Source organism: Hyperolius riggenbachi, chromosome 11 (assembly GCF_040937935.1).
Source record: "Hyperolius riggenbachi isolate aHypRig1 chromosome 11, aHypRig1.pri, whole genome shotgun sequence".
Lineage (NCBI taxonomy): Eukaryota > Metazoa > Chordata > Amphibia > Anura > Hyperoliidae > Hyperolius > Hyperolius riggenbachi.
In genome coordinates, this window is record NC_090656.1 from 123779793 (window position 1) to 123806276 (window position 26484).

The 26484-nt window shown below is 46.4% G+C and overlaps 1 protein-coding gene across 2 annotated transcripts in view; it reads right to left on the bottom strand.

Annotated features, from left to right (window-relative positions):
• Positions 1–26484, bottom strand: part of LOC137537710 (mucin-5B-like) — a 192995-nt gene that overhangs the window by 93639 nt on the left and 72872 nt on the right. For both annotated transcript variants that reach the window (XM_068259649.1, XM_068259648.1), the window contains exon 4: positions 19699–19881. In XM_068259649.1, coding sequence (XP_068115750.1) covers positions 19699–19881 — 183 coding nt within the window. The remainder of the gene's footprint in view (positions 1–19698; positions 19882–26484) is intronic.

The following is a 26484-nucleotide window of genomic DNA, read 5'->3' on the forward strand; positions in this document are numbered from 1 at the left end:
TTTTAGTATTCACTTAAAATTTACCGAGTGTGATTAATGTATGATAAAAGTGCGGTAAAACAGTTGATAAATGGTAATCGTTTGGTAATGTTGCGGTAAATGTATTAAGTGTTCGGTAGGGATGATCGGAAAGAGCAAATTCCGTTCCGTCGGAATTCGCGGAATCCGCCAGCGCTCAATTCCGTCGCTATGAAAATTCCGCCGCCATTTTGCGGAATTCCGGATTCCGGTGGAAATATTACAGTAATCGCAAATGGAACCTTGTTTATGCTAAATGGTAGCCCATAGAACCTATTAACTGTTCCCTTAGTCCTCAGTCCCTCCTCCCTTCTCCTCCCCTGGAGGAGGGTCTTGTCTTCCAGGGAATTGTAGGATTTCAAAAGCCAGCTTACATACATTGGCCGGGAATCGAACCCAGGTCTAGTGCTTGGTAGGCAGCTCTCCTCACCACTATACCACCACCAACACTACATGCTGAAGCCATCCTAGCATGTACCATTATGATATATCCAAGAGAAAAATAAGCTTGCTTAGGGATTTGTAGGATGTCAAAAGCCAACTCACATTCATTGGCCAGGAATTGAACCCAGACCTACCGCTTGGTAGGCTGCTATCCTAACCATTATACCACCACACAACACACTACAATGCTACATGCTAAAGCCAGCCTAGCATGTACCATTATGATATATCCAAGAGAAAAATGAGCTTGCTTAGGGATTTGTAGGATGTCAAAAGCCAACTCACATACATTGGCCAGGAATCGAACCCAGGCCTACCGCTTGGTAGGCTGCTATCCTAACCATTATACCACCAACACAGCACACTACAATGCTACATGCTGAAGCCAGCCTAGCATGTACCATTGTGATATACCCAAGAGAAAAATGAGCTCTCTCTCCCCCTCTCTCTCTCTAGGACTTAATGCCATTGAACGGAATTTTCAGCTTAAAACCATCAATGGATACCGGCAGAATTTCACAGGCAATTTTGGAATTCCGCCGGATTGAAAAAGCAATTCCGTTCTGACCAAACGGAACGGAATGACCAATTTCCGCCCAAAATTGTGGTAAATACAATTCCGCAGAAAGCGGTGACCATCCCTACTAGAGAGAGAGAGAGAGAGAGAGAGAGAATCTACATGGCTATCTTGGGTTCTCTTCGGACAACTGTTGAACACAAAAGGCAAGGCCATGCCTGGGTGGGCTTGAACCACCAACCTTTCAGTTAACAGCCAAATGCGCTAACCAATTGTGCCACAGAGACTGTGTACCACAAAGACTGTGCACGCAGTTGCTATTGAATGATTTTATGGGGATATATGTGTGTCTTTTGGAGAGAGGAAGTAAGTCTGCTCCAAGAAGTTTCAGCATGTAGTGTTGGTGGTATAATGGTTAGGATAGCAGCCTACCAAGCGGTAGGCCTGGGTTCGATTCCTGGCCAATGTATGCGAGTTGGCTTTTGACATCCTACAAATCCCTAAGCAAGCTCATTTTTCTGTTGGATATATCACACTGGTACATGCTAGGCTGGCTTCAGCATGTAGCATTGTAGTGTGTTGTGTTGGTAGAGATGAGCGTAATGACCTAATTACGATTTTGCGAAATTTCGCGTAATTAGTGTAATTACGATTATGGCCGTAAGTACATAATCGTAATGAAGAAGGATTTCGCGAAATTTCGCGTAAGCATAATTTCGCGTAATTTTCGCATTACAGTCGTATCATGCCGTAATTTCGCATTAAACGCTACCGTAATTTCGCGTTAAACCGTAACGCTCCGTATAATATAAAAAAGCCGCCGAATTTAAGGGTTAATAGCAAAGCCCCCTTAAATGCTAAGAGCCTCAAATTTGGAGAATATATTAAGGAGATCAGGAGGAATAAGAGGAAAAATTTTTTTTTCAAAAAGACCTTATAGTTTTTGAGAAAATCGATGTTAAAGTTTCAAAGGAAAAATGTAAACATTTAAAAACCCGCCGACTTTAACGGTTAATAGCAAAGCCTGCTTAAAGTTTAGGAACACCAAATTCCCAGGGTATATTAAGGGGATCAGTGGGAATAAGAGGAAAAATTTTTTTTTCAAAAAGACCTTATAGTTTTTGAGAAAATCGATTTTTAAGTTTCAAGGGCGAAAATGTCTTTTAAATGCGGAAAATGTCAGTTTTTTTTGCACAGGTAACAATAGTGTATTATTTTCATAGATTCCCCCAAGTGGGAAGAGTTTTACTTACTTCGTTCTGAGTGTGGGAAATATAAAAAAAAAACGACGTGGGGTCCCCCCTCCCAGACCTCTTTAACCCCTTGTCCCCCATGCAGGCTGGGATAGCCAGAATGCGGAGCACCGGCCGCGTGGGGCTCCGCACCCTGACTATACCAGCCCGCATGGTCCATGGATTGGGGGGTCTCGAAAGGGCAGGGGCAGCCAAGCTTTCCCCTCCCCCTCCGAGCCCTTGTCCAATCCAAGGACAAGGGGCTCTTCTCCACCTCCGATGGGCGGTGGAGGTGGAGGCCGCGATTTCCTGGGGGGGAGGTTCATGGTGGAATCTGGGAGTCCCCTTTAAAAAGGGGTCCCCCAGATGCCCACCCCCCCTCCCAGGAGAAATGAGTATAGAGGTACTTGTACCCCATACCCATTTCCTTTAAGAGTTAAAAGTAAATAAACACACAAACACATAGGAAAAGTATTTTAATTGAACAAAAAACATAACCACGAAAAAAGTCCTTTAATATTCTTAATTAACCATTAATACTTACCTGTCCCTTTAAATAAATGATCCCTCGCAATATCCTCGGAAATGTTCTATCAGTTACAATGTAACAAAGTTATTACAATGTAATAACTTTGTTACATTGTAACTACGCCGCACCCGACGCCACTCGCCGCTCAGCCGCCGCATACGCGTCCGTGCAGGACGCTAAGTCCCCGCAGCTCCCGCTGTCCACCCCGCCCACATCTGTCACCCACATGTCACCCACATGTGGGTGACATGTGTGTGACATGTGGGAGAGGCGGGGAGGGCAGCGGAGCCGGCGGGGAATTAGCGTCCTGCACGGACCCGACAGAGCTCTGAGCTATATAGCTCAGAGCTCTGAGAAGCATCTTTGTATTTGGGCTCCAAGGAGCCCCATTGGTCCTTAGCAGACCAATGGGGTTCCTTCAAATCAGAAGGAACCCCATTGGTCCTTAGCAGACCAATGGGGCTCCTTGGAGCCCAAATACAAAGATGCTTTCGAGAGCTCTGAGCTATAGCTCAGAGCTCTGTCGGGTCCTGCAGCGCAGACGCGGCGGCGGCGGCGGCGGTGAGTGACGTCGGGTGCGGCGTAGTTACAATGTAACAAAGTTGTTACATTGTAATAACTTTGTTACATTGTAACTGATAGAACATTTCCGAGGATATTGCGTGGGATCATTTATTTAAAGGGACAGGTAAGTATTAATGGTTAATTAAGAATATTAAAGGACTTTTTTCGTGGTTATGTTTTTTGTTCAATTAAAATACTTTTTCTATGTGTTTGTGTGTTTATTTACTTTTAACTCTTAAAGGAAATGGGTAAGGGGTACAAGTACCTCTATACTCATTTCTCCTGGGAGGGGGGGTGGGCATCTGGGGGACCCCTTTTTAAACGGGACTCCCAGATTCCACCATGAACCCCCCACCCAGGAAATCGCGGCCTCCACCTCCACCGCCCATCGGAGGTGGAGAAGAGCCCCTTGTCCTTGGATTGGACAAGGGCTCGGAGGGGGAGGGGAAAGCTTGGCTGCCCCTCCCCTTCCGAGACCCCCCAATCCATGGACCATGCGGGCTGGTATAGTCAGGGTGCGGAGCCCCATGTGGCCGGTGCTCCGCATTCTGGCTATCCCAGCCTGCATGGGGGACAAGGGGTTAAAGAGGTCTGGGAGGGGGGACCCCACGTCGTTTTTTTTTTATATTTCCCACACTCAGAACGAAGTAAGTAAAACTCTTCCCACTTGGGGGAATCTATGAAAATAATACACTATTGTTACCTGTGCAAAAAAACCTGACATTTTCCGCATTTAAAAGACATTTTTGCCCTTGAAACTTAAAAATCGATTTTCTCAAAAACTATAAGGTCTTTTTGAAAAAAATTTTTTCCTCTTATTCCCACTGATCCCCTTAATATACCCTAGGAATTTGGTGTTCCTAAACTTTAAGCAGGCTTTGCTATTAACCGTTAAAGTCGGCGGGTTTTTAAATGTATACATTTTTACTTTGAAACTTTAACATCGATTTTCTCAAAAACTATAAGGTCTTTTTGAAAAAAAAATTTTTCCTCTTATTCCTTCTGATCTCCTTAATATATTCTCCAAATTTGAGGCTCTTAGCATTTAAGGGGGCTTTGCTATTAACCCTTAAATTCGGCGGCTTTTTTATATTATACGGAGCGTTACGGTTTAACGCGAAATTACGGTAGCGTTTAATGCAAAATTACGGCATGAACGAAACGCAAAATTTCGCGTTGAAAATTACGCTTACGGTATTTTCAATTACGATTTTAATGGCAATTTCGCTACGCTAATTTCGCATCGTAATCGCAAATTTCGCATGCGTAATTATAGTAATGCGAAATTACGAAAATTTCTGCTCAACTCTATGTGTTGGTGATATAATGGTCAGGATAGCAGCCTACCTGTTACAATCTGCATCGGCTGGTAAAGTCCTGCTTGAACTAACTTTGCTTCACCAGCAGATGTCACCAGCCTCCTCCATGAATTTGCAGCCTGAACTTTCCTCTGCCCACCAGCAGAGGGTGGACTTTCTGGATATCTCTCCACAGACAGGGTGGAGGCCTGGACTATCACATGGTCTTTCAGCATGGCATTTAAGCCACACCTGAACACTCAGAACTTGCTAGCTCTTTGTTCCTGGTTCTAGCCATCCTGCCCTGAGTTCTGTGTTCCTGGTTATATTGTTCCTTTATTCCCTGCTCTATTGATCTCCCGGTTTGACCTTGTGCTTTGTATCTCCGACTATTCTTTGCCTAGCGATTACTGTACTGTTTGATCTCCTGTGTATGACCTATGCTTGCTGACTATCCGTGTGTCTCCTCCTCGATTGTTAATCCTGCATTTATATATATATATATATATTGTGCTTACTATTCTGGATCCAGGGTCTGTGTGCACACAGTTCTATACACTGGACCTACTCTGCGTAACTCCCTTTATGCAGAGAGGTCCTTGTATAAACCCTGATTTTCATACCTTTTTGTATGCTTATTGAATGTATCTACCTGTATTATTTGTTGCAGTGCATGTATGTGTGTAGAATACATTGCCTGCAAGTCAATGCTGATTGTTTCCTTGCATGAGGTTAATGCACAGCATTAATTTATTTTCATTGAATAATAAATTCTTATTATTCCTTTACTCCTGGTTTTGTCAGTCTTTTCCTAAACAGTGACATCTCTGCCTGGTTGCGGGTTTGTGCGTTGGTTTCTGTTTGCTCCAGGTGCAGCGCAGAAACTCCATGCAAAACATAGCACTACCAAGCGGTAGGCCTGGGTTCGATTCCTGGCCAATGTATGTGAGTTGGCTTTTGACATCCTGCAAATCCCTAAGCAAGCTCATTTTTCTCTTGGATATATCATAATGGTACATGCTAGGCTGGCTTCAGCATGTAGTGTTGGTAGTGGTATTGCGGTGAGCAGAGCAGCCTACCGAGCACTAGACCTGGGTTCAATTCCTGGCCAATGTATGTAAGCTGGCTTTTGAAATCCTACAATTCCCTGGAAGACAAGACCCTGAGGAGGAGGAGGAGGAGGAGGAGGAGGAGGAGGGAGGAGGGGGAAGGTAGGAAATAGTGTACACTATCATTCTGACCTCAGTTATCACAAGCCCGCACACAGCGCTGCTCCCCTGTGCGCTGTGTGCAGTCATAGATCGGGAACTATAAGGGGCGAGTAAAGGGGGTGGAGCTAAGGCTGGGCCTAGAGGATAAAGTACCAACACTTCCTCCCAGCCCGTAATCAACTTTCTTCTCCAGTCGAAGATTTCGGGTGACCAGAACGGGGGACCGGGGGGGGGGGGGGGGGGGGAGGGACACACGCGCTGATGGTGGAGGAAGGTTCTGTGAGGCATGTTACAGCACCAGACTTAAATCGGTTTAACAAGTATATGGTTAACAGCCTGGTTCAGGGGTACTGTAAAGTGGGACCCTATGTCTGCTTCCATTAAAGCAGGAAGTACACACACTGGAGATTTATTGCAGGATTTGTATCAGCAGTAGCAAAGAAATGTTTTTCTTTTAGGCTTCTTTTACAGTGCAACGTTAAAGTTGCATGCTAGAAAATGTTTCAACGCAGACTAACACACAGCAATACTGAGTCTGTGTGACATTCACAGTGCGCACGTTGCGTTTGTGTGTAACGTGTAGCATTATTAGAAAGTGCTGCATGCAGTGCGTTATACATGTTATTAGCTGCTTTGGACTGTTTGCACATGCTCAGTAATAACTTTGAAACATACTTTTCATTGCCTGTATTGCTCTACTGTATACGACCGTAACGGGGCATTAGGTTTTGGTGCGACTTTTTTGGGGCATTGCGTTGTAATTTGCGCCCTACTGTGAAAGAGGCCTAAAGGTTATTATGCTGTTGCTTATCTTTTAGAGCACAGAGGAATTTCCTCCTCGGCATCTATACAATCATCTAAAAGACTGTAAAGCCGCATCTACACACGTAGATGCGGCCGCGATGCTCCTCATCAATCGAGCCGCTGATGCGGCTCGATTGATAAGATCCAACAGGACGGATCTTGCTTCCGCCAATTCCCTGCTCGCTCCCCGCGAGGGGACAATGGCAGGGAATCAAGCGGAAGATAAGCGGGGACGAGCGGGGAATCGAATGCGGCGCACGCGCGGCGAGCGGGGACGCAGGGGGGCCAGCGGAAGTGGTGATCCGGCGGCTAATCGAGCCGCCGAATCGCAGCCTCATCTACGCGTGTAGATGAGGCTTAAGAAGTCTGAAAGTGCACCTTGAGATTAGATACCCTTGTCTTCTCTGCCTCCTATGTAAAATCAACATGAACTCAAACAAACAAAGCTCAAAAAGCTCCATTCTAAAGGCCAAAAGCAGAGAAGTGAAAATTGTCACCTGCAATTTGTAGGTGATAAAAAACCCTTAATTAACATCAACTAGCTGCACACTGATTCAATTGATAATCTTAAATTGGAGATACATTTTGAGGTAATTACCGCACTTTTACCTCACTTTTACTGCAAGAAGTAATTTAGGAAGACAAAAAATTGTGAATTTCAAAATGGAGATATTTTCGTCTGCATTTATCCCTACCTAAATTGCGTCCAGTGAAAAATGGCGACGGTTAAATAATGGCGCCCCCTTCTGCCCGATATTTATCGTTTTAACGGCACAGACCTTGTGAAATGTATCGTTTTAAAACCTGCTTTTTTTGTCCTGCCTGAACGATATTTATCATTTTAAATACTTTGCTCGTGGTTGTGTTTTTATTTCATTTAAGCCTTTGTGGAAACGGGTAAGGGGTACTTTGTACCCCGATAAATAACATTTTGACGGTCTGCGCCATTTTTTTACTTTATAAAACGATAAATATAATTTAATAATGATTTTCAATGAGGCGCCATTTTTATAGCGCCCGCGCCTGGAGCCATTTTTCACTGCTCCTACCTAAATTACCTCATGCGGTAACACCAAGCCATATTCTGTTGCCATGGTTTTCAGCAAGTTTCCTCAAAAAGTTGTAGCAGCTTGAGACTGAATGTGAAAGGTATTATTTAATCACATATTAATGAACCAGACAGTATATCTATGCCCAGCGAGAGGACTGTTACCGTTCCAGTGGCGTAAATATACGCCTCCCGCCTTGATCACCACTATGCGTGCACCTGCTCACTCCAGCGCGCACTTTCACACGCATACTTGTTGCCAACCATTAGTAGACAAATCAGTGAATGGGAACACAGTCACTGCTCTGTTTCATAGTTTAACCACTTAAGGACATAGGCCTTAAACCCCCCTAACGACCAGGTCCTTTTCTGCTGCACTGGGCTGTGCAGGCTTTTCAGCCTCCTGCACAGCCCAGCTAAGGAGCATGGTGATCGGACTCCCCTCCTATTTTTGTCCCTAAGGGGACATGCTGCCGGAGGTGTCCGATCGCTGCTGCACTTGATTTTTTTTTGCACTTGCCTCAGAGGCTCTCTCTCGCTCCGTCCCCCTCCCTCTTCTCCCTCCCTTCCACCTACAGGATTGAACAGGACGGCGATCCGTCCTGTTCTCCTTCTCTCATAGGCATCAGCCTATGAGAGGACGGCGATCACCGGCTAATCAGAGGCCGGGGATCGCCAATCTCATACAGCGCTGCTGGAGACTGTACGGATGTAAACAAAGGGAATTACTTTCCCCTTAGGTTTACAAACAGCCTGTTAGCTGCAATCAGTGGCTAGCAGATTGATCAAGCTCCGTGAACTGGCAGGGAACGATCTCGCATTTGCGCGGCCGTTCCCTGGGAAACCACAGCTCCAGGACTTTACGCCAATTGGCGTTAGGAGGTCCTGGAGCTGCCACCACGGTCACGCCCATTGGCATGACGCGGACGTTAGGTAGTTAAATATACAGAGTGTAATTTATAAACTGCAAATATTAGAGAATGATGCAATGTTATTAAAGAAAAAAAAAAACTATATAACTGAAAATCAAAATATGAGACTCTTTTCTTTGCTACTAATGTTGAATTACCCATACTACACATACAATTCATTATATCATAAGTAGAGATGACCCGAACGGTTCGCGGCCGCGTGAATAGCGAATTTTTATGCATGTTCGCTCCGCCTCCTATACTTGCCAATGGGCTAAACTTTGACCCTCAACATCACAGTCAGTAGACACATGGCAGCCAATCAGGCTGCACTCCCTCCTGGACCCCCACCTCCACATATAAAAGGCAGCAGCTTCGGCCATGTTCTCACTCTGTCTGCTGCTGCTATCATGGGCGTAACAATAGGGGCTGCAGCCTATGCGCCCGCGGGGGGGCCCGGGCCCACTCAGGGCCATTTTGGGGGGCTGGAGGGGTAGCAGCATGAGGGGAAAGCTATGGCCGCACTCGGCGGGGAGGGGCGCACGGAAGGTATGTAGCTGCTTCTGTCCGCCGCTGCACACATATGGTTATTGAAGCTGGAGAGGAGCTGTAGGGGAGAGAGCTCGAGGTCCCCCCTACCCGCCAAGTGTGGCCGTAGCTTTCCCCTCATGCTGCGACCCCTCCAGCCCCCCAAAACGGCCCTGAGCGGCTCCGGGGGGGGGGGGGGGTAGGTGTGTGTGTGTGTGTGTGTGTGTGTGACACAGGCGCATAGATACATATTTGTGTGATTTAACTTACTAAAGCATACCTCTCTTTGTGGGTAACGCTGCATAGATACAGCCCACAGACAGTTGCTGTCTACTGGGTATTTGTAGTCCCACTGACTGCCTGCACACTGTATTAGACCAGTGCATATCTTTCCACTGCATTTGTGTGACTGCACACTGTGTTAGACCAGTGCATATATTTCTACTGCATCTGTGTGACTGCACACTGTGTTAGACCAGTGCATATATTTCTACTGCATCTGTGTGACTGCACACTGTGTTAGACCAGTGCATATCTTCCCACTGCATCTGTGTGATTGATCTTACTAAAGCATAGCTCTCTTTGTGGGTGACACACTGCATACAGCCCACAGAGACAGTCATTGCTGGGCCTTGAAGTTCTACTATCCTCTTATATTACAAGCCAGCACACTGTCTATCATCATAAGCTGTGCTTAGCTTCCAACTGTATTGGTTATTGATGTCTGTGTGGGTTACACTCTACATACAGGCCACAGTCAGTTGCTGGCCCTTGTAGTCATACTATAGTCTTCTAGCTATTGCAAGCAAGCCAGCACACTGTGTATCATAAGCAATGCTAGCTTGCAACTGTATCTGTGATTGAACGTACTATAGGATATCTAGGATATCTCTGTGTATGTTAAAGTACACAGCCCACTGATACACACACACACACACACACACACACACACACACACACACACACACACACACACACACACACACACACACACACACACACAGCTGCTGTGTATTCAACACTGATTGAGTGCCTCTTTGTGATTACACACACTGTCTAATTGAATACTATGGAGTACTACTGCACATACACCCACCCCCCCCCCCCATCCAATATGGAAAAAATAACAAGCATAGGCAGGCCTCCCCACAGTTCTGCTCGAGGTCATGCTGGTGTGATTTTGTGCGGCCCTCGACCAAAGTAGTGTTAAGAAGGTATGGACCATCAACCCCCAAGAATGTCAGTACGTAGTTGACTATTAAACACAGAACCCATCATCTTCCTCAGCTTCTGCATGGAACCATGACACATCTTCCTCCTCCTGCTCTGATGCGGGCACATCACTTAACACTCAGCCGGCAGCAACCACCGTTACTACAAGCACCACAGCCACTGCACTTGAGCTGTCGGAGGAGTTATTCACATGTTTGTGGAGAATTAACTAATTCACAACCATTATTGTTACAAGATGAAGGTGCTGAGGATGTTAGAGAACACCTCATGTGTCTGAGTTAGGCCTCACTATGGACGTAAGGTATGAGGATGATGAAGTAGCTGTTGTTAGTGCAATTTTGGAGGTGTCTGATACAAGCGAATCTGTGGAGGAGGAGGATGATGATGATGATCCTGCCATGGATGTCACTTAGGTTCCCAACAGACAAGATGAACAGGGGGACAGTTTAGAGGGGGAGTCAGAGAGGAGGAGACAAGTTGCTGTAAGAAACAGGGGGGGGGGGGGCTCGTCGATAACCGATTGTGAAAGTGTCCGGCAGCATGTACCGCCACCTAGTGACAGCCAGCCAAAACCCCCTCAATGCCAGCTGCTGCCACCATCACCAAAATGCCGTCATCACAGAGATCAGCAGTATGGCATTTTTTTGTGTGTCTTTGCCTCAGATTACAATGATGCCATCTGTACTATCTGCCACCAAAAACTGAGTTGTGGAAAAAGCAACACCCACGTAAGGACAAGAGCCTTACGAGGCACTTAATGTCCCATCACAAACACCAATGGGATTAAGCACATGAGGAAAAGCAGCATACAAAGGCAAAACCCTCCGCCTCCTCTTCCTCCTCCAGGTGCAGCATCTTCAGCCGCTTTATCCTCTGCTGCCCTTGCACCTTCACAGCCATCCTCCTCCACTTTGCCTCTCCCTTTGAGCAGTTCCTGCTCCTCTGCCCACAGCAGCCAGGTGTCTATTAAGGAAATCTTTGAGCGGAAGAAGCCAATGTCTGCCAGTCCCCCCTTGCCCGGCGTCTGACAGCTGGCTTGGCTGAACTTTTACCAGTTTTGGCCAGCTATTACCATACCAGCTGGTGGACTCTGCGGCCTTCCAAAAATTTGTGGCAATTGGGACACCATAATGGAAGATACCAGGATGTAATTATTTCTCAAAAAAGATCATACACAAACCGTACCGTGATGTTGAAAGGCAAGTGGTGTCATCTCTGGCACAAAGTGTTGGATCAAGGGTCCATCTGGCCATGGAACGGATGCCTAGTCTGCAAAGCACGGTCAGGCAGGTACATTACTTATATGGCACATTGGGTCAACCTGGTGACCACTGGCAAGCATGGACTACCTGGCTGTGCAGCAGACTCACTGGTGACACCTCCACGGCTTGCAGGCAGGCCTGCTGCCACCTCCTCTCCTTCTCCTCCTGCTACATCCTCTTCACGGTCATCCTCCTCCTCCTCCTGAGCTGAGTGCTACTCTATTGCTGCATTCTCTTCTCAAACTGATCAACCCCAGCTCCCCAGGGCCTATGCCGCATGCCAGGTACGACAGTGTCATGCCATCTTGGACATGTCATGCCTCAAATCTGAGAGTCAGACAAGAGCAGCACTCCTGGCCACTCTTAACAAACAGGTGGATCAGTGGCTGACCCCGCACCAACTGGAGATCGGCAATGTGGTGTGTGACAACGGCAGCACTCTCATTTCGGCTTTGAGTTTGGGCAGGTTGACATATGTGCCCTGCATGGCACATGTGCTGAATCTTATAATCCAAAGAATTGTGTGCAAGTTTCCAGGCTTACAGGAGGTCCTGAGGCAGTCCAGGAATGATGTGTGGGCATTTCAGGCATTTCTACACGGCCACGGCGCGCTTGTCCGATACTCAGCGCAGAAAGAACTTGCCAGTGAGGCGCTTGATTTGCAATAGCCTGACTAGCTGGAATTCAACGCTCCTCATGTTTGACCACCTGCTACAACAGGAGAAAGCCATCAATGAGTATCTGTACAGCTACGTTCAAAGGTCAGGCTCTTTGGAGCTGGGGATTATCTGGCTAAAGTACTGGACACTCATGCGTAATGCTTGCAGGCTCATGCGTCCGTTTGAGGAGGTGACAAACCTGGTGAGTCGCAGTGAAGGTGCCATCAGCGACCTGATCCCATATGCTTTCTTCCTTGAGCATGCCGTGCATAGAGTGGTGGATCAAGCTGTAGAGGAGTGTGAACAGGAAGAGGAGGAAGAGTTGTTTGAACCATCACCAGAACCAGATTTGTCATCAACACCTGCGGTATCACAGAAGAGGAGGAGGAAGAGGAGCTGTCGTCTGGGGAAGAGGAGACAGAGGAGGAAGGTGGCTTTGAGGAGAAGGCAGAAGAACAACTGCAGCAGGCATCGCAGGGGGCTTGTGCTGCTCACCTTTCCCGTGGTATTGTTCGTGGCTAGAGTTGGGCCGAACCTCCGATTTTAGGTTCGCGAACCGGGTTCGCGAACTTTCGCGGAAGGTTCGGTTCGCGTTAAAGTTCGCGAACCGCAATAGACTTCAATGGGGATGCGAACTTTGAAAAAAAAAAAAAATTATGCTGGCCACAAAAGTGATGGAAAAGATGTTTCAAGGGGTCTAACACCTGGAGGGGGGCATGGCGGAGTGGGATACACGCCAAAAGTCACCGGGAAAAATCTGGATTTGATGCAAAGCAGCGTTTTAAGGGCAGAAATCACATTGAATGCTAAATGACAGGCCTAAAGTGCTTTAAAACATCTTGCATGTGTATACATCAATCAGGGAGTGTAATTAAGGTACTGCTTCACACTGACACACCAAACTCCACTGAACAGAACAGGTATGCAGTGGCGGGTTCACTGAACAGAACAGGTATGCAGTGGCGGGTCCACTGAACAGGTATACAGTGGCGGGTCCACTGAACAGAACAGGTATGCAGTGGCGGGTTCACTAAACAGGTATACAGTGGCGGGTCCACTGAACAGAACAGGTATGCAGTGGTGGGTTCACAGAACAGGTATGCAGTGGCAGGATCAATGAACAGGTATGCAGTGGCAGGATCACTGAACAGGTATGCAGTGGCAGGATCAATGAACAGGTATGCAGTGGCAGGATCAATGAACAGGTATGCAGTGGCAGGATCAATGAACAGGTATGCAGTGGCAGGATCAATGAACAGGTATGCAGTGGCAGGATCAATGAACAGGTATGCAGTGGCAGGATCAATGAACAGGTATGCAGTGGCAGGATCACTGAACAGGTATGCAGTGGCAGGATCAATGAACAGGTATGCAGTGGCAGGATCAATGAACAGGTATGCAGTGGCAGGATCAATGAACAGGTATGCAGCCAGGGACAAGCTAAGGCTAACTAATCTTTCCCTATGAGAGACTGCAGTAGCTCGCCCTACTCTAACTAATGCAGGCACACGAGTGGCCACGGCCGCCGCTGCCTGCCTATATAAGGGGGGGTGGGGCTCCAGGGGCTAGTGTAGCCTAATTGGCTACACTGGGCCTGCTGACTGTGATGTAGAGGGTCAAAGTTGACCCTCAGTGCATTATGGGGCGAACCGCAATGGGGCGAACTTTTCCGCAATAAAGTTCGCGTGCGGTACCCGCACGCGAACCACCTAGGTTCGCGCGAACCAGGTTCGCCGGCGAACCGTTCGGCCCAACTCTATTCGTGGCTGTGGGGAGGAGGAGAACTTATCCGATTTCACTGAGGAAGAGCAAGAGGAGATGACTAGTAGGTTGGCAACCAACTTTGTATAAAAAAAACTCAAGGGGAATGACCTGTATTGGGTGGAAACACTACTAAACCCTCGGTATAAGCACAAAGTGGCGGAGATGTTACCAAATTACCAGAGGGCAGAAAGGATGCAGTACTTGAACAACAAGCTGGCAAGTATGCTTTACAGTGCATTTAAGGGTGATGTCACAGCACAATGGAAAAAAGGTGCCAGTAATCCTCTTCCTCCTCCCAAGTCCACGCAGGCAAAGACAGGACACTCTAGTGATCAGATGGTGATGTTGGACATGCAGACTTTCTTCAGTCCAAAGCCTCGCCTTAGCCCTTCGGGATCCACCCTCCAACATTGCCTCGACCGGCAGGTAGCCGACTACCTGGCCTTAAGTGCGGATATAGACCCTCTGAGCAGCAATGAACCCCTGGACTACTGGGTGCGCAGGTTTGACCTGTGACCAGAGCTGTCACAATTTGCCATCCAACTTCTGGCTTGCCCCGCCTCAAGCGTCCTGTCAGAAAGGACCTTCAGCACAGCAGGAGGCATTGTCACTGACAAGAGAAGTTTCCTAGGTCAAAAAAGTGTTAAGCACCTTACCTTTATTAAAAATAATTAAGCATGGATACCGAAGGGCTACTCCCTGACCGAAGACTAAGTCAGTCCCCACACAGCATCTCTGCCTGCACGCCGCTGCTGCCTGCCCGAAGACTAAGTCAGTCCCCACACAGCAACACTGCCTGCAGGCCGCTTGACTGCCTTCTCTGCCACCACCAACAGGGTCAAGGACTCCAGGTGGATTCCTGAATTTTTAAGGCTACCACACAATTATTTTTCTGGTGAGTGTAATTTTTCTGGCTGCACTGCAGCTGCAACAACAAAACAATAGGCAAGTACATGTGTAAATTCCCCTTTATGATCGTTACCTTGCCGCAGTGAAGGGGCTTGCGTATCACAATGAAGCAATGACCTATATGAGTGTGTTGGGGGGCACAACCAAGATAATAAGGTTGTTGCTTCATTGTGGACAGACCAAATTTGATCAGCTGGACAGTGGACAGTCACTGTTGTTCTGTCGTTGAGCTACCTCAGCCTGACCATATGGGCTTGAAAACCGCCATCGCCTGCACGCTCGCCATCGTGCACACCAGCACGGCCATCATTACACAAACAACTGTTTGCGGAGCGTTACACAGTGAGTTTGGTCTGTCAGTGTGAAGCAATACACTACTTATACTACCTGATCCATGTATACACATGCAAAATGTTTTAAAACACTTTATGCCTTAAATTTAGGAATGCAATGTGATTTCTGCCCTTTAGGGATTATAACCCTACTCTGTGTCAAATACGTAATTTTCCGAGGAACTTTTGGCATGTATCCCACTCCGCCATGCCCCCCTCCTGGTGTTAGACCCATTGAAACCACTTTTCCATCACTTTTGTGGCCAGAAACAATTTTTGTAGTTTTAAGATTCGCCTGCCCATTGAAGTCTATTGCGGTTCACTTGATTCACGTGTTCGCAAACTTTTTCGCAAGTTCATGGTTCATGAACACGAAAGCGGAAGTTCGGACCATCTCTAATCATAATTTTTTTTCATTTCAGCATCACTTTAAAGAGAAACTGCAATGATAGGTATATGGAGGCTGCCATATTTATTTTCTTTTAAACAACAGTTTCTTGCAAGTCCTGCTGATGATCTACTTGGCTACATTAGCATCTGAATTACCCAACTGAAACAAGCATGCAGCGAATCTTCTCAGATTTTTGTCAGAAACACCTGATCTAATGCTTGTTCAGAGTCTATGGCTTAAAGTATTACAGGCAGAGGATCAGCAAAACAGCCAGGCAACTGGTATTGTTTATGAGAAAGGAAATATAGAAATTCCCATATCCCTCTCACTTCAGGTTCCCTTTAAGACCTGCTCATTCTAGGATTAGCCTCACTCCTTCCAAATGACACAAGGTAAGGCAGGTTTAAGGACACTGAGGGCTCGTTCAGACTAGAGGCGTTTTTGGCAAATTTTAAGCGCGGGCGTTTTTTCAAAAACGCCCTGAAAGCGCTTACACCATGATTCTCTATGAGACAGTTCACATCTGAGCGGTTCGTTTCCAATCCACTCAGAAGAGCGGTGCATGGGACATTTTTGAGGCTATTTTGCCTCAACGGAAGGTATAGGAAAACCGCAAATGCTCACAATATTGCTTTGTGCAGCAATTGTGTTAGTGTTTTTAAGAATAAATACATTGTATTTATTATTTTCCGGATCAAAGAGTTCACTTCCTAACTGAAGTCAGGAAGTGAAAAAACGCAATCGCTCTGCAAAACCGCTTAGAAAAGTGGTTCACAAAAAAAGCAGCGCGCAGGTAATCGCCGGGAATCGGAATGAAAAACGCGGACGGACATGCGGACGGAACGCAATGTGAACAAGACCTGGACAAATGTACAATGTAATGCAAACCAGAATAGAAGAGTATAGGTAACTAATGTAACAATCATGACATTTATTTTATTGATGATGATAAATGTATCCAGTTTCTCTAAGTCCAGAGTATACATTCACCCCGTTAAGTAGTATTTCCTCCGCATTCAGTTCAGCATATTTGCTGTATTTATTTGTAAGGCCTGACAGATCTCTTGCCTTCCTTCAGTCCTTATGCCCCAATCTCCCTCCACGCTCTTCACCTATAGACAAGCTCCTGCATAAATGGGAAACGGAGTTACACCTACTAGACTACGGTTACCCCCAGGACTTCAGTGTGCAAAGCATAAGGATTGAGGACGGGAACAGGGGTGCAGCTAAGGTTTTGGTGTCCCCAAGCAGTCCTTAACTTGAGGCCCCCATCCATGAAGTAAGTGGCGCAAAGCGCCCCGCGGCAAAAAGTGGATAGGTACACCTCCAAACAAAGCGGTGTTGCCACGAAAAATGGGCGTGACCAAAATATGATGTGGGTGGATCCAAATACTAGCAGTTTCTAGGCTAAATTGCACCCAGGGCTAGGGCGCAAAATGTACCCTCAACGTGGAGACAGGTATAGGTACCTGCAGTCTAGGTAGCCAGCTATAGGTCCCCCTAGTATAGGTAGCCCATAAAGTTGCCCCCAGTATAGTTTAGATAGGTAGGTGCCCCTGTATAGATTAGATAGGTAGGTGCCTCCAATATAGGTAGCCAGTATATTTGCCCCAGTATAGGTTAGATAGGTAGGTGCCTCCAGTATAGGTTTAGTTAGGTAGGTTCCCCCAGTATAGGTTAGCTAGTATAGTTGCCCCCAGTATAGGTTAGATAGGCAAATGCCTCCAGTATAGGTTAGATAGGTAGGTGCCCGCAGGATAGGTTAGATAGGTAGGTACCAGCAGTATAAGCTAGTTAGGTAGGTGCCCACAGTATAGATTAGATAGGTAGGTGAACGCAGTATAGGTTAGATAGGTAGGTACACGGAGTATAGGTTAGATAGGTAAGTGCTGCAGTATAGGCTAGATAGGTAAGTGCCCCTAGTATAGGTTAGATAGGTAGGTGCACGCAGTATAAGTAAAATAGGTAGGTACCCCTCAGTATAGGATAGATAGGTAGATTCTACCAGTATAGGTTAGATAGGTAGGTGCACACAGTATACTTTAGATAGGTAGGTACCCCTCAGTATAGGTTAGATAGGTAGATGCCCCCAGTATAGGTTAGATAGGTATATGCCCCAGTATAGGTTAGATAGGTATATGCCCCCAGTATAGGTTAGATTGGTATATGCCTCCAGTATAGATTAGATAGGTAAATGCCCCCAGTATAGGTTAGATAGGCAGGAGGGTGGGTGCAGCGTCGGGAGAGTGGGCAAAGAGTTTCCACTTACCTGCCTCGATCCTGCACATAGCTTCTACCTCCTTCCTGTCCTGGTGCGCATAGCATCGGTAAGAGCCCCCTGTGATGACATGCGGTTATGTCATCACAGGGGGCGCTGTTACCATAACGGCAGATGCCAGAACAGGATGAAGATAGAAGTTGTGTGCAGGATCGAGGCAGGTAAGTGGAAACTTCTCTCTGCCTGCTCCCCCATTGCTACGTCCACCCTCCTAGAGCTCCACCTGGTGCCTGTGCGGACTGCACTACCTGCACGCCCGCTGCCAGCAGCAGAGCGAGGTCCCCCATAGTGTGAGCTCGTCTGTATGCTGGCGGCGCCCCTGGCTGGGAAGACAGAAGTACTACCAGAACCAAACTACCAAAACAAGGAGGCTGGAGGCTGGACTACACAGATCACAGAAGGAGCTATGAAGATAAGTTAAGTAGTAAGCAGGCAGCTGTCAGTTCTACAGGAGCTAGGATGATACACCAAGGCAGTGAGCAGGCAGCTGTCCAATCTATAGGAACTATAGACTAGAGAGCAAGATTGCTCAGAGCAACCACAGCTCTGAGTTTCCAATAACTGCCACAATAAATAAGACACAATGATTGCTCAGTGCGACAGCAGCACTGAGCATCTGATGTCCACCACACTAGTTACACAGGGACAGACAAACAAACAGACAGGAAGGAATGTTTGCCAATCTAATCGCTGCCCCAGCGACAGCAAACCACTACACAGGCACAGACAAGACAAACAGGAAGGAGCATAACTAATAGCAACCGCAGCTATATGCACATCCACAGAAACAGAACTAGCTGGAGCACTAGCCAATCACACCACAGTGATGGCTGTGTCCAGCAGAAGCGTAGCTAGGGCTTTCAGCACCCGGGGACAAAAACTTAATGCGCCTCTAAGGAGGAACCTGTGCCATGCCAAAAAGGGGTGTGGCAAAGCAACAGAATGTGGGCATGGTAATGGGCGGGGCCAAATATACATGACCTTAGCAGTGGTGTAAAAGGGCTGCCAAGGAAGTTTGAGCTCTGCCATAGTGTTTCCCCCCAAAATACATGTAATCTGATGTAATAAGACCCCCTGTTGGTGCCTAAACCTAAGACCCCCCTGTTGGTGCCTAAACCTAAGACCCCCCTGTTGGTGCCTAAACCTAAGACCCCCCTGTTGGTGCCTAAACCTAAGACCCCCCTGTTGGTGCCTAAACCTAAGACCCCCCTGTTGGTGCCTAAACCTAAGACCCTCCTTAGTGCTCACTGTATTGTGTGTAGAATAATGTTTTAAAAACAGTAAGGGATAAAATATATTACAATTTACATTACGTACTGATCGCTTTGTTTCGTGAATAATAATGTTTTACAAACAGTAAGGGATAACATTTAAAATAATGTTTTATTGAAATAAGAAACGTAAATCATCACAAGCAGTTATAAAACATGAAAAATCTTCGGGCGCCGTTGGAAAACGTTATTATTCTTGGTGCCCTTTTTTCCTGTTCGGCGCCCAGTAAACGATAATTATTATAGGAGTGAATGGCGGCGCCCAATTTGTCCACTAGCCTCCTGCGCCCTTTTTTACTGTTACCAGTCAGAACTGCCCGGCTGCAGTTCCACTGCAACAAACATAACATGCTACAGGATAGATCCTGACAATATTATTTCCATAATAATACCAGCCAGCATATCAGCATGGGTGTTCTGTATTTTCTGTAGCACACTAGCCCCTTTGCTATGCAATATTTCCATATTGTATATGTACAGGACATACTTACATACCTCAGTAGGTGGTTGCAAATCAACGTTAACGGTCAGTTTCCGATCATATGTGACGGTCAGATTAGAAGTCTTGAAGATGATATTCTGCCCAATTGTTTCAATCCTGTAAGAGTTGTCTTTCTGCTGATGATCATGTCTGTCCATGCACGCTACTGTGTTCTCAGATATTTCAATGATGGTTTTCTGAAAGAAAATGGGTAAAAATAAATGACTAATTGGCAGTACACAATGACCAGCATATGATTGCACAGATAAAATCTGAGTCTAGCCATCTATTTTATGAAAAATGCAGACTACATTGACTTGATAAAAAACTGTCACTTAAAAGGACAATTGAAGCAAGAGAGATATGGAGGCTGCTATGTTTATTTCTTTTTAACCACTATTTCCACTGCTACAGTATATCTATGCTTGCAGCCCTGCTGTGCATGATCGGGAGCGCTTCCAAGCACACCCTCCGGCACTGTTAGCTGCCTTACTAATTGGTGAAAGGGAAAGTGTTCCTTTGTAGCCAATTAGAGACCCCCCACGAATGAACGATCACCGCTGTAGCAAACAGCGGTGGTCCTTCATCTCTCCCCTCAGTGACCAAATCGGCTAAAAAAGGTGATCAGCAAGCAGCCTCTTTCACCTTACCTCTGTAATGATCGCTGCTGCAGCAGCTATTACTGGAAGTAGTAGTGCTGCAGCTCAGGCAGTTCTGATCTATTTCCATGCAAGCTGCATAGCTTTGTCTGTCTTTCCCTGCTGTCAGCTTGTGACTGATTATCATTCACCTGTGTGGGAATCTGCATGTCTGCTCCCATTGGATGACCTCAGTATAAAGATCTGCTTCCTGCAGGGTTTCCTTGGGTTTTCATAGCTTCAGCTTAAGCCTGCCTTGCTGTCGCTTTAGCCCCCGATCGTGTTTCTTGTTATAAAGATACTTTGCTGGTCTTTGCATCATATATTGGTTCATTGCCAATATATATGCATACCAGCACGTTTATTATTTTCCTTGTATTTGTGTTACGTTGATACATCAGTGTCGCTGATGTATACGTACACGAACTGTTTATATCCTGTGTGCAGTTAGTCAGCTTTCCAGCACGTTTTGGTAGGTTGCGCGTACCGTGACCACCCGTGCTGAGGTAGTTACCCTGCTCCTGGTTCTGTTTGTGGATTGCGTTCATCTCTGCGAAGAGATAACGAATCCTTCTGAAACCTGTTCTGTTACTGTTTGTGGATTGCGTTCATCTCTGCGAAGAGATAACGAATCCTTCTGAATCCTGTTCTGTTACCGTTTGTGGATTGCGTTCATCTCTGCGAAGAGATAGCGAATCCTTCTGAGTCCTGTTCCCTGTGTTACTCCATTCCTAGTCAGCGTTCCTGCTTATGTCATATATCGGTTCATTGTCGATATATACATATGTTAGTCAGACGTTACAAATAGTTTCATTGATAGCTGTAATTGTAATACGCTAGGAAAACATACTTATTGTATATTTATCTGTGTTACGTTCATCTATCTTAATCCTGCTATTTTCTGACTATCCTGTCCTGTCTTTGTGAGGCACGCCATCGCCGCATCGCATTGGCTGCCTCATTCCAGTCTGTCTGGTTTTGGACGCTTGCTGTCGCTAAGTAGCCGCTAGCTAGCAAGCGTTCATTCTGTCTACCTGTCCTGATCTCCTCAGTTCTGGTTTATGCGCTCAGCGCTACTTTGCGCTGAGACGTTATAACGAAAGCATTGTTTGTGGCTGTCAGATCTGCACCGGCTCTGTGCGCCACAATCTTCTATTGGAGTCAGTCCTCCCCTCCACTATACTAGGGATAGCCTGTTTCCTTGTGCTAGTGTGTGTACCTCCTCCACGCCAGCTCATGCGTTGCAGGCTGACTGTGGAGAATACACCACCAAGCCTTACATTATGAAAACCCCATTACCAATCCCCATTGTGGGGGGGATTCCCAGAAAGTATGACACTGTTAATTATGGTTCCTGTTCCTTTAAGAAATTTGAAGAACTTAGCTCTGAAACAGAAAATGAGTTTTTCTCTGAATGTGCCAGGTTCCTGGCCAATCCTGATCTCCAAGCGACTCCTGTTTCAACCTGGGCACTCCAACTAAGTTATATTTTGTTTAAAGGGGAATTATTCCAGTGGGCATTTGATGTTCTCAATCATTCCGATTTGAAAGAAAGACCGCTGGAATTTCTAGCGTTTGTGATCCATAACTGGTTGCGCATAGATCCATTGCCTTTTCCTCTTAATGAACTCCTGGCAGCAGGTCAATCAGCTACTCCGTCAATTGCTTGCAAAAATGTTCAGCAAGCAGAAGGTGTTACTGATAATTTTCCTGCAGCCTTGAATAAATCACCAAGAACAGCAGGGAAAACAGCAGGGTCTAAGGCCAAACGCAAACGTTCTAAGAAACGTGTCCGATCTGCAGAGTCGTTATCCTTAGCGACTGAGACCTATAATGAGATTCTGCCATTAACAGATAATGAAATGCAATTGTCTTTCAGGGGAGTTAAATGGACTTATGAAACTACTAATGAACTTTCCTCCCTGGCTAGGGAAAATAAAGATTTTTGTTTAAAAAAATTATCTGAGTATGATTATGAGGAGATATTACAGAGTATTGAACAAATCAACTTCTTTGTAAAGCAAGGAAAGTTTGCATACACTACAGTTCAGCACTTGCTACAGGTATTGGAGATTCTTAGGAATAAGGAATCTGCCAATCACCTGCTAATTAACCCAATATATGTCCCTGCTACAATCATATCTGCAAACCATGATCTGCCTGTTAAGTATGCTTGGAATCCTCCATTTGAGAAAGGAGAGATGGAAGCTCTGGTCAATGAATGGAAGAATGATTCAAGTTCATTTTGTCAATTTTACAGTGCAAAAAGTGAATTGGTATTGAATGCATGCATTAAGTCTGCCTGTAACCTAATAAAAACTGGTGTGTGTGAGTATGACTTTGTGGCTCCATTGATTGATGTGTGGGAACTGATTTTGGATGATTTTTTGTGATTCCGAATTCGCAAATTTGGCGTTCTGACCCGCCTGCTTCAGCACCTTTGGCTGATTCAGCAGGTGATTCGGAGCTCTTTTTGTGTGAAATTGAAGTTCCTGCAATTCCACCCTGTACCATGGATAACTCAGTGTTACTTCCCAGTAAAACAGAAGCCACTGATACATTCTTAACCTTGCCCTGCGCAAATTTCTCAGCAGAGAATCCAGAGGTCCTGCTGACTTCCGAGTCCAGCCTAGCCAGTACTCATGACTCTTTGTTTAGTGAAACAGACACCAGAAAAATCTTGCCTGTCTCTGCAAACACTTCTGCAGAAATTACCTGTGTTAATAAAGTTCAACTCCGGTCTGATCCAGCAGATGCGCAAACATTGTGTCTTGATCTTCCTGTTTCTACACCTCGCTCTAGTTTCGTGAATAGCTCAGAGCATCTGCTATGTGAACCTGAAATCGCAGAATTATTACCTTGTTCAGAAAATTTTCCAATAAATTTGCCCTGTACCATGAATTGTGCAGTAGATCTCTCCAATGAAACTCAGGTCACAGAATCATTATGCTGTCCAGCAGGTGCTTCCATGGTTTTGCCCTGCAATATGGACTGTTCAGTGATCCTGTCCAGTGAAGCTGTGGTCACAGAGTCTTATGCTTCACCCAGTATTTTGGATACTTTAAACCCTCTAGCAGAGGAGGCTGAAGCACTGCTTACCTCAGTTGGTGTTGCAGTAATATTCACTTGTCTAGCAGCTGTTTTGGAATTACAGTCTGCTCTAATAAAACTTGATGAATTTCTGCCCAGCAAAGCAGAAGCCATTGAAATATTGTCCTCGTCAGCAAGTGTGTCAGATACCTTGCCCTGTACACAGTCTGATTTAACCAATGTTGTTGAGTCCCTCTCCAGTGTTGTAACAGCCGAGGAACTCCAGCCCTGTCCTCTGAATGTTTCAGAAGTCTTGCCCTGTAACATGGATAATTCTGATTCTCTGGTCAAAATAATAGAAATCTCAGAATTTCAGTCCGGTCTGATGAGTGTTCCTGAAACCCAGCCCTGTATCCTGAAAGATTCTAGTTCTCTGGCCGTTGTGGCAGAGGTTCCAGAGTCCCCTTCCTGTCCAGGGAATTCCTCAGTTTTGCCTAGTCCAGTGGGGGCTGCTGCAATACTGACTTGTTCTGCAGCGCCTCATGAGCTCCAATCCAGTGTATTAAATGAGTCTCTGTCCAGTCCAGAGGTAGTTGTGGAGTCCCTATCTGGTTCAGTGCATACATCAGAAGATTTGTCCTGTTTTGTTGGTGCCCCTGAATCTGATTTGTTACTGACTTTGCTGGAATCAGCGACATCTAAGTCTGATCCAGCATTCTCGTGTAAAAGTCCAGTGGTTGCGAAGTTTAGTCATGATGATTTTTTTTTGGCCAGTCCTGGTTTTGGTCCTGTCTTGGCTGACCCTGAGGCTCACAGTTCCTTGACATGCCCAGAGGTTTCTCTTGTGCCGGTGTGCCCAGATGTTCTTTGTGTGCCAGAATGCCCAAGTGTGTCTAAGGTGTTAGCGTGCTCTGATGCTTCCTTAGTGGGAACACGTTCTGATGTTGCCAGTCTGCCTGCATGCCCAGAGATGGTTCTGGTCCCTGAAAGCCCTGATATTGATGTTTGTCCTTGTGGCCTTGACTCGGGAATTGCCCTAGGTTCCATAGGGGTTCTTGATAGTTCTCCATGTGAGCCTAAGGGGCGTTCTGACCTATGGGGATCTCTTTGGAGCTTCAAGGTGTTCTGGGAGGTCTCTGAGAAAACCTGTCCTGGTGCCTTGGACTGGTTCAACAGTGGGTTTTGTGTTGGTAAAGACAGTACCGGTGGGCATTGCAAAGGCTTTGGCATTTCTGAACGGTTCCTGGAAGGCGGTGGGTATCGCTCAGGGAATTTCGGAGGGCTTTCTTCTGGAAATCATGGTTCTGATGGGTGTCACACTGGGGCTTGTGGTACTGATGGGCGTGGTTCTGTAGGTTCTGGTTCTGATGGGTCCAGTCTTGTGGGGACTGATTCTGGAATTCGGTCTTGCCGGGCTGTCCCGGTCATCATGAATTATCAGTCAGACTGTTTTGTTGGGAATTTCGGTTTTGAAAAGCGTCTGGAATCCGCTTTTAAAGGCGGGGGTACTGTAATGATCGCTGCTGCAGCAGCTATTACTGGAAGTAGTAGTGCTGCAGCTCAGGCCGTTCTGATCTATTTCCATGCAAGCTGCAAAGCTTTGTCTGTCTTTCCCTGCTGTCAGCTTGTGACTGATTATCATTCACCTGTGTGGGAATCTGCATGTCTGCTCCCATTGGATGACCTCAGTATAAAGATCTGCTTCCTGCAGGGTTTCCTTGGGTTTTCATAGCTTCAGCTTAAGCCTGCCTTGCTGTCGCTTTAGCCCCCGATCGTGTTTCTTGTTATAAAGATACTTTGCTGGTCTTTGCATCATATATTGGTTCATTGCCAATATATATGCATACCAGCACGTTTATTATTTTCCTTGTATTTGTGTTACGTTGATACATCAGTGTCGCTGATGTATACGTACACGAACTGTTTATATCCTGTGTGCAGTTAGTCAGCTTTCCAGCACGTTTTGGTAGGTTGCGCGTACCGTGACCACCCGTGCTGAGGTAGTTACCCTGCTCCTGGTTCTGTTTGTGGATTGCGTTCATCTCTGCGAAGAGATAGCGAATCCTTCTGAGTCCTGTTCCCTGTGTTACTCCATTCCTAGTCAGCGTTCCTGCTTATGTCATATATCGGTTCATTGCCGATATATACATATGTTAGTCAGACGTTACAAATAGTTTCATTGATAGCTGTAATTGTAATACGCTAGGAAAACATACTTATTGTATATTTATCTGTGTTACGTTCATCTATCTTAATCCTGCTATTTTCTGACTATCCTGTCCTGTCTTTGTGAGGCACGCCATCGCCGCATCGCATTGGCTGCCTCATTCCAGTCTGTCTGGTTTTGGACGCTTGCTGTCGCTAAGTAGCCGCTAGCTAGCAAGCGTTCATTCTGTCTACCTGTCCTGATCTCCTCAGTTCTGGTTTATGCGCTCAGCGCTACTTTGCGCTGAGACGTTATAACGAAAGCATTGTTTGTGGCTGTCAGATCTGCACCGGCTCTGTGCGCCACAATCTCCTATTGGAGTCAGTCCTCCCCTCCACTATACTAGGGATAGCCTGTTTCCTTGTGCTAGTGTGTGTACCTCCTCCACGCCAGCTCATGCGTTGCATGCTGACTGTGGAGAATACACCACCAAGCCTTACAACCTCGTTCCAGCGATGAGCCTGCAGCCCGAGTCTCCGATCCCCGCTCTGAACTCAGACGTGTAATGCCGGTTACCCGGGTCCTGGCTTGATGATGTCATCAAGCCGGGACCCGGCTATTCAGCATCACAGGGCTGATCGCTGGAACGAGATAAGGTGAGTCAGGTTGTTTGTTGATCATTTTTTATAACGATCTGGCCAACGAGAGGGCTGCCTGGGGGGGGGGGTTGCATCTGGCTATCCATTGTGGGGTGCGTGGACCCCTGGTGGGGGGTGAAATGTGCAGCTGCGGGGGGATAAAATAAGAGGGGTCACATATACCAATTTTGAGTGTAGAATTTTATACTTGGGGCAGATCTGGCTATAATGGTGGGGGGGCCCTAATCCTGGGCGCACACGCTAATCCTGAGGGAACATCTGGCTATAATGGGGACCATTATCCCTGGATACATATTTGGTTATAATGAGGGGCAGTAATCCTGTGGA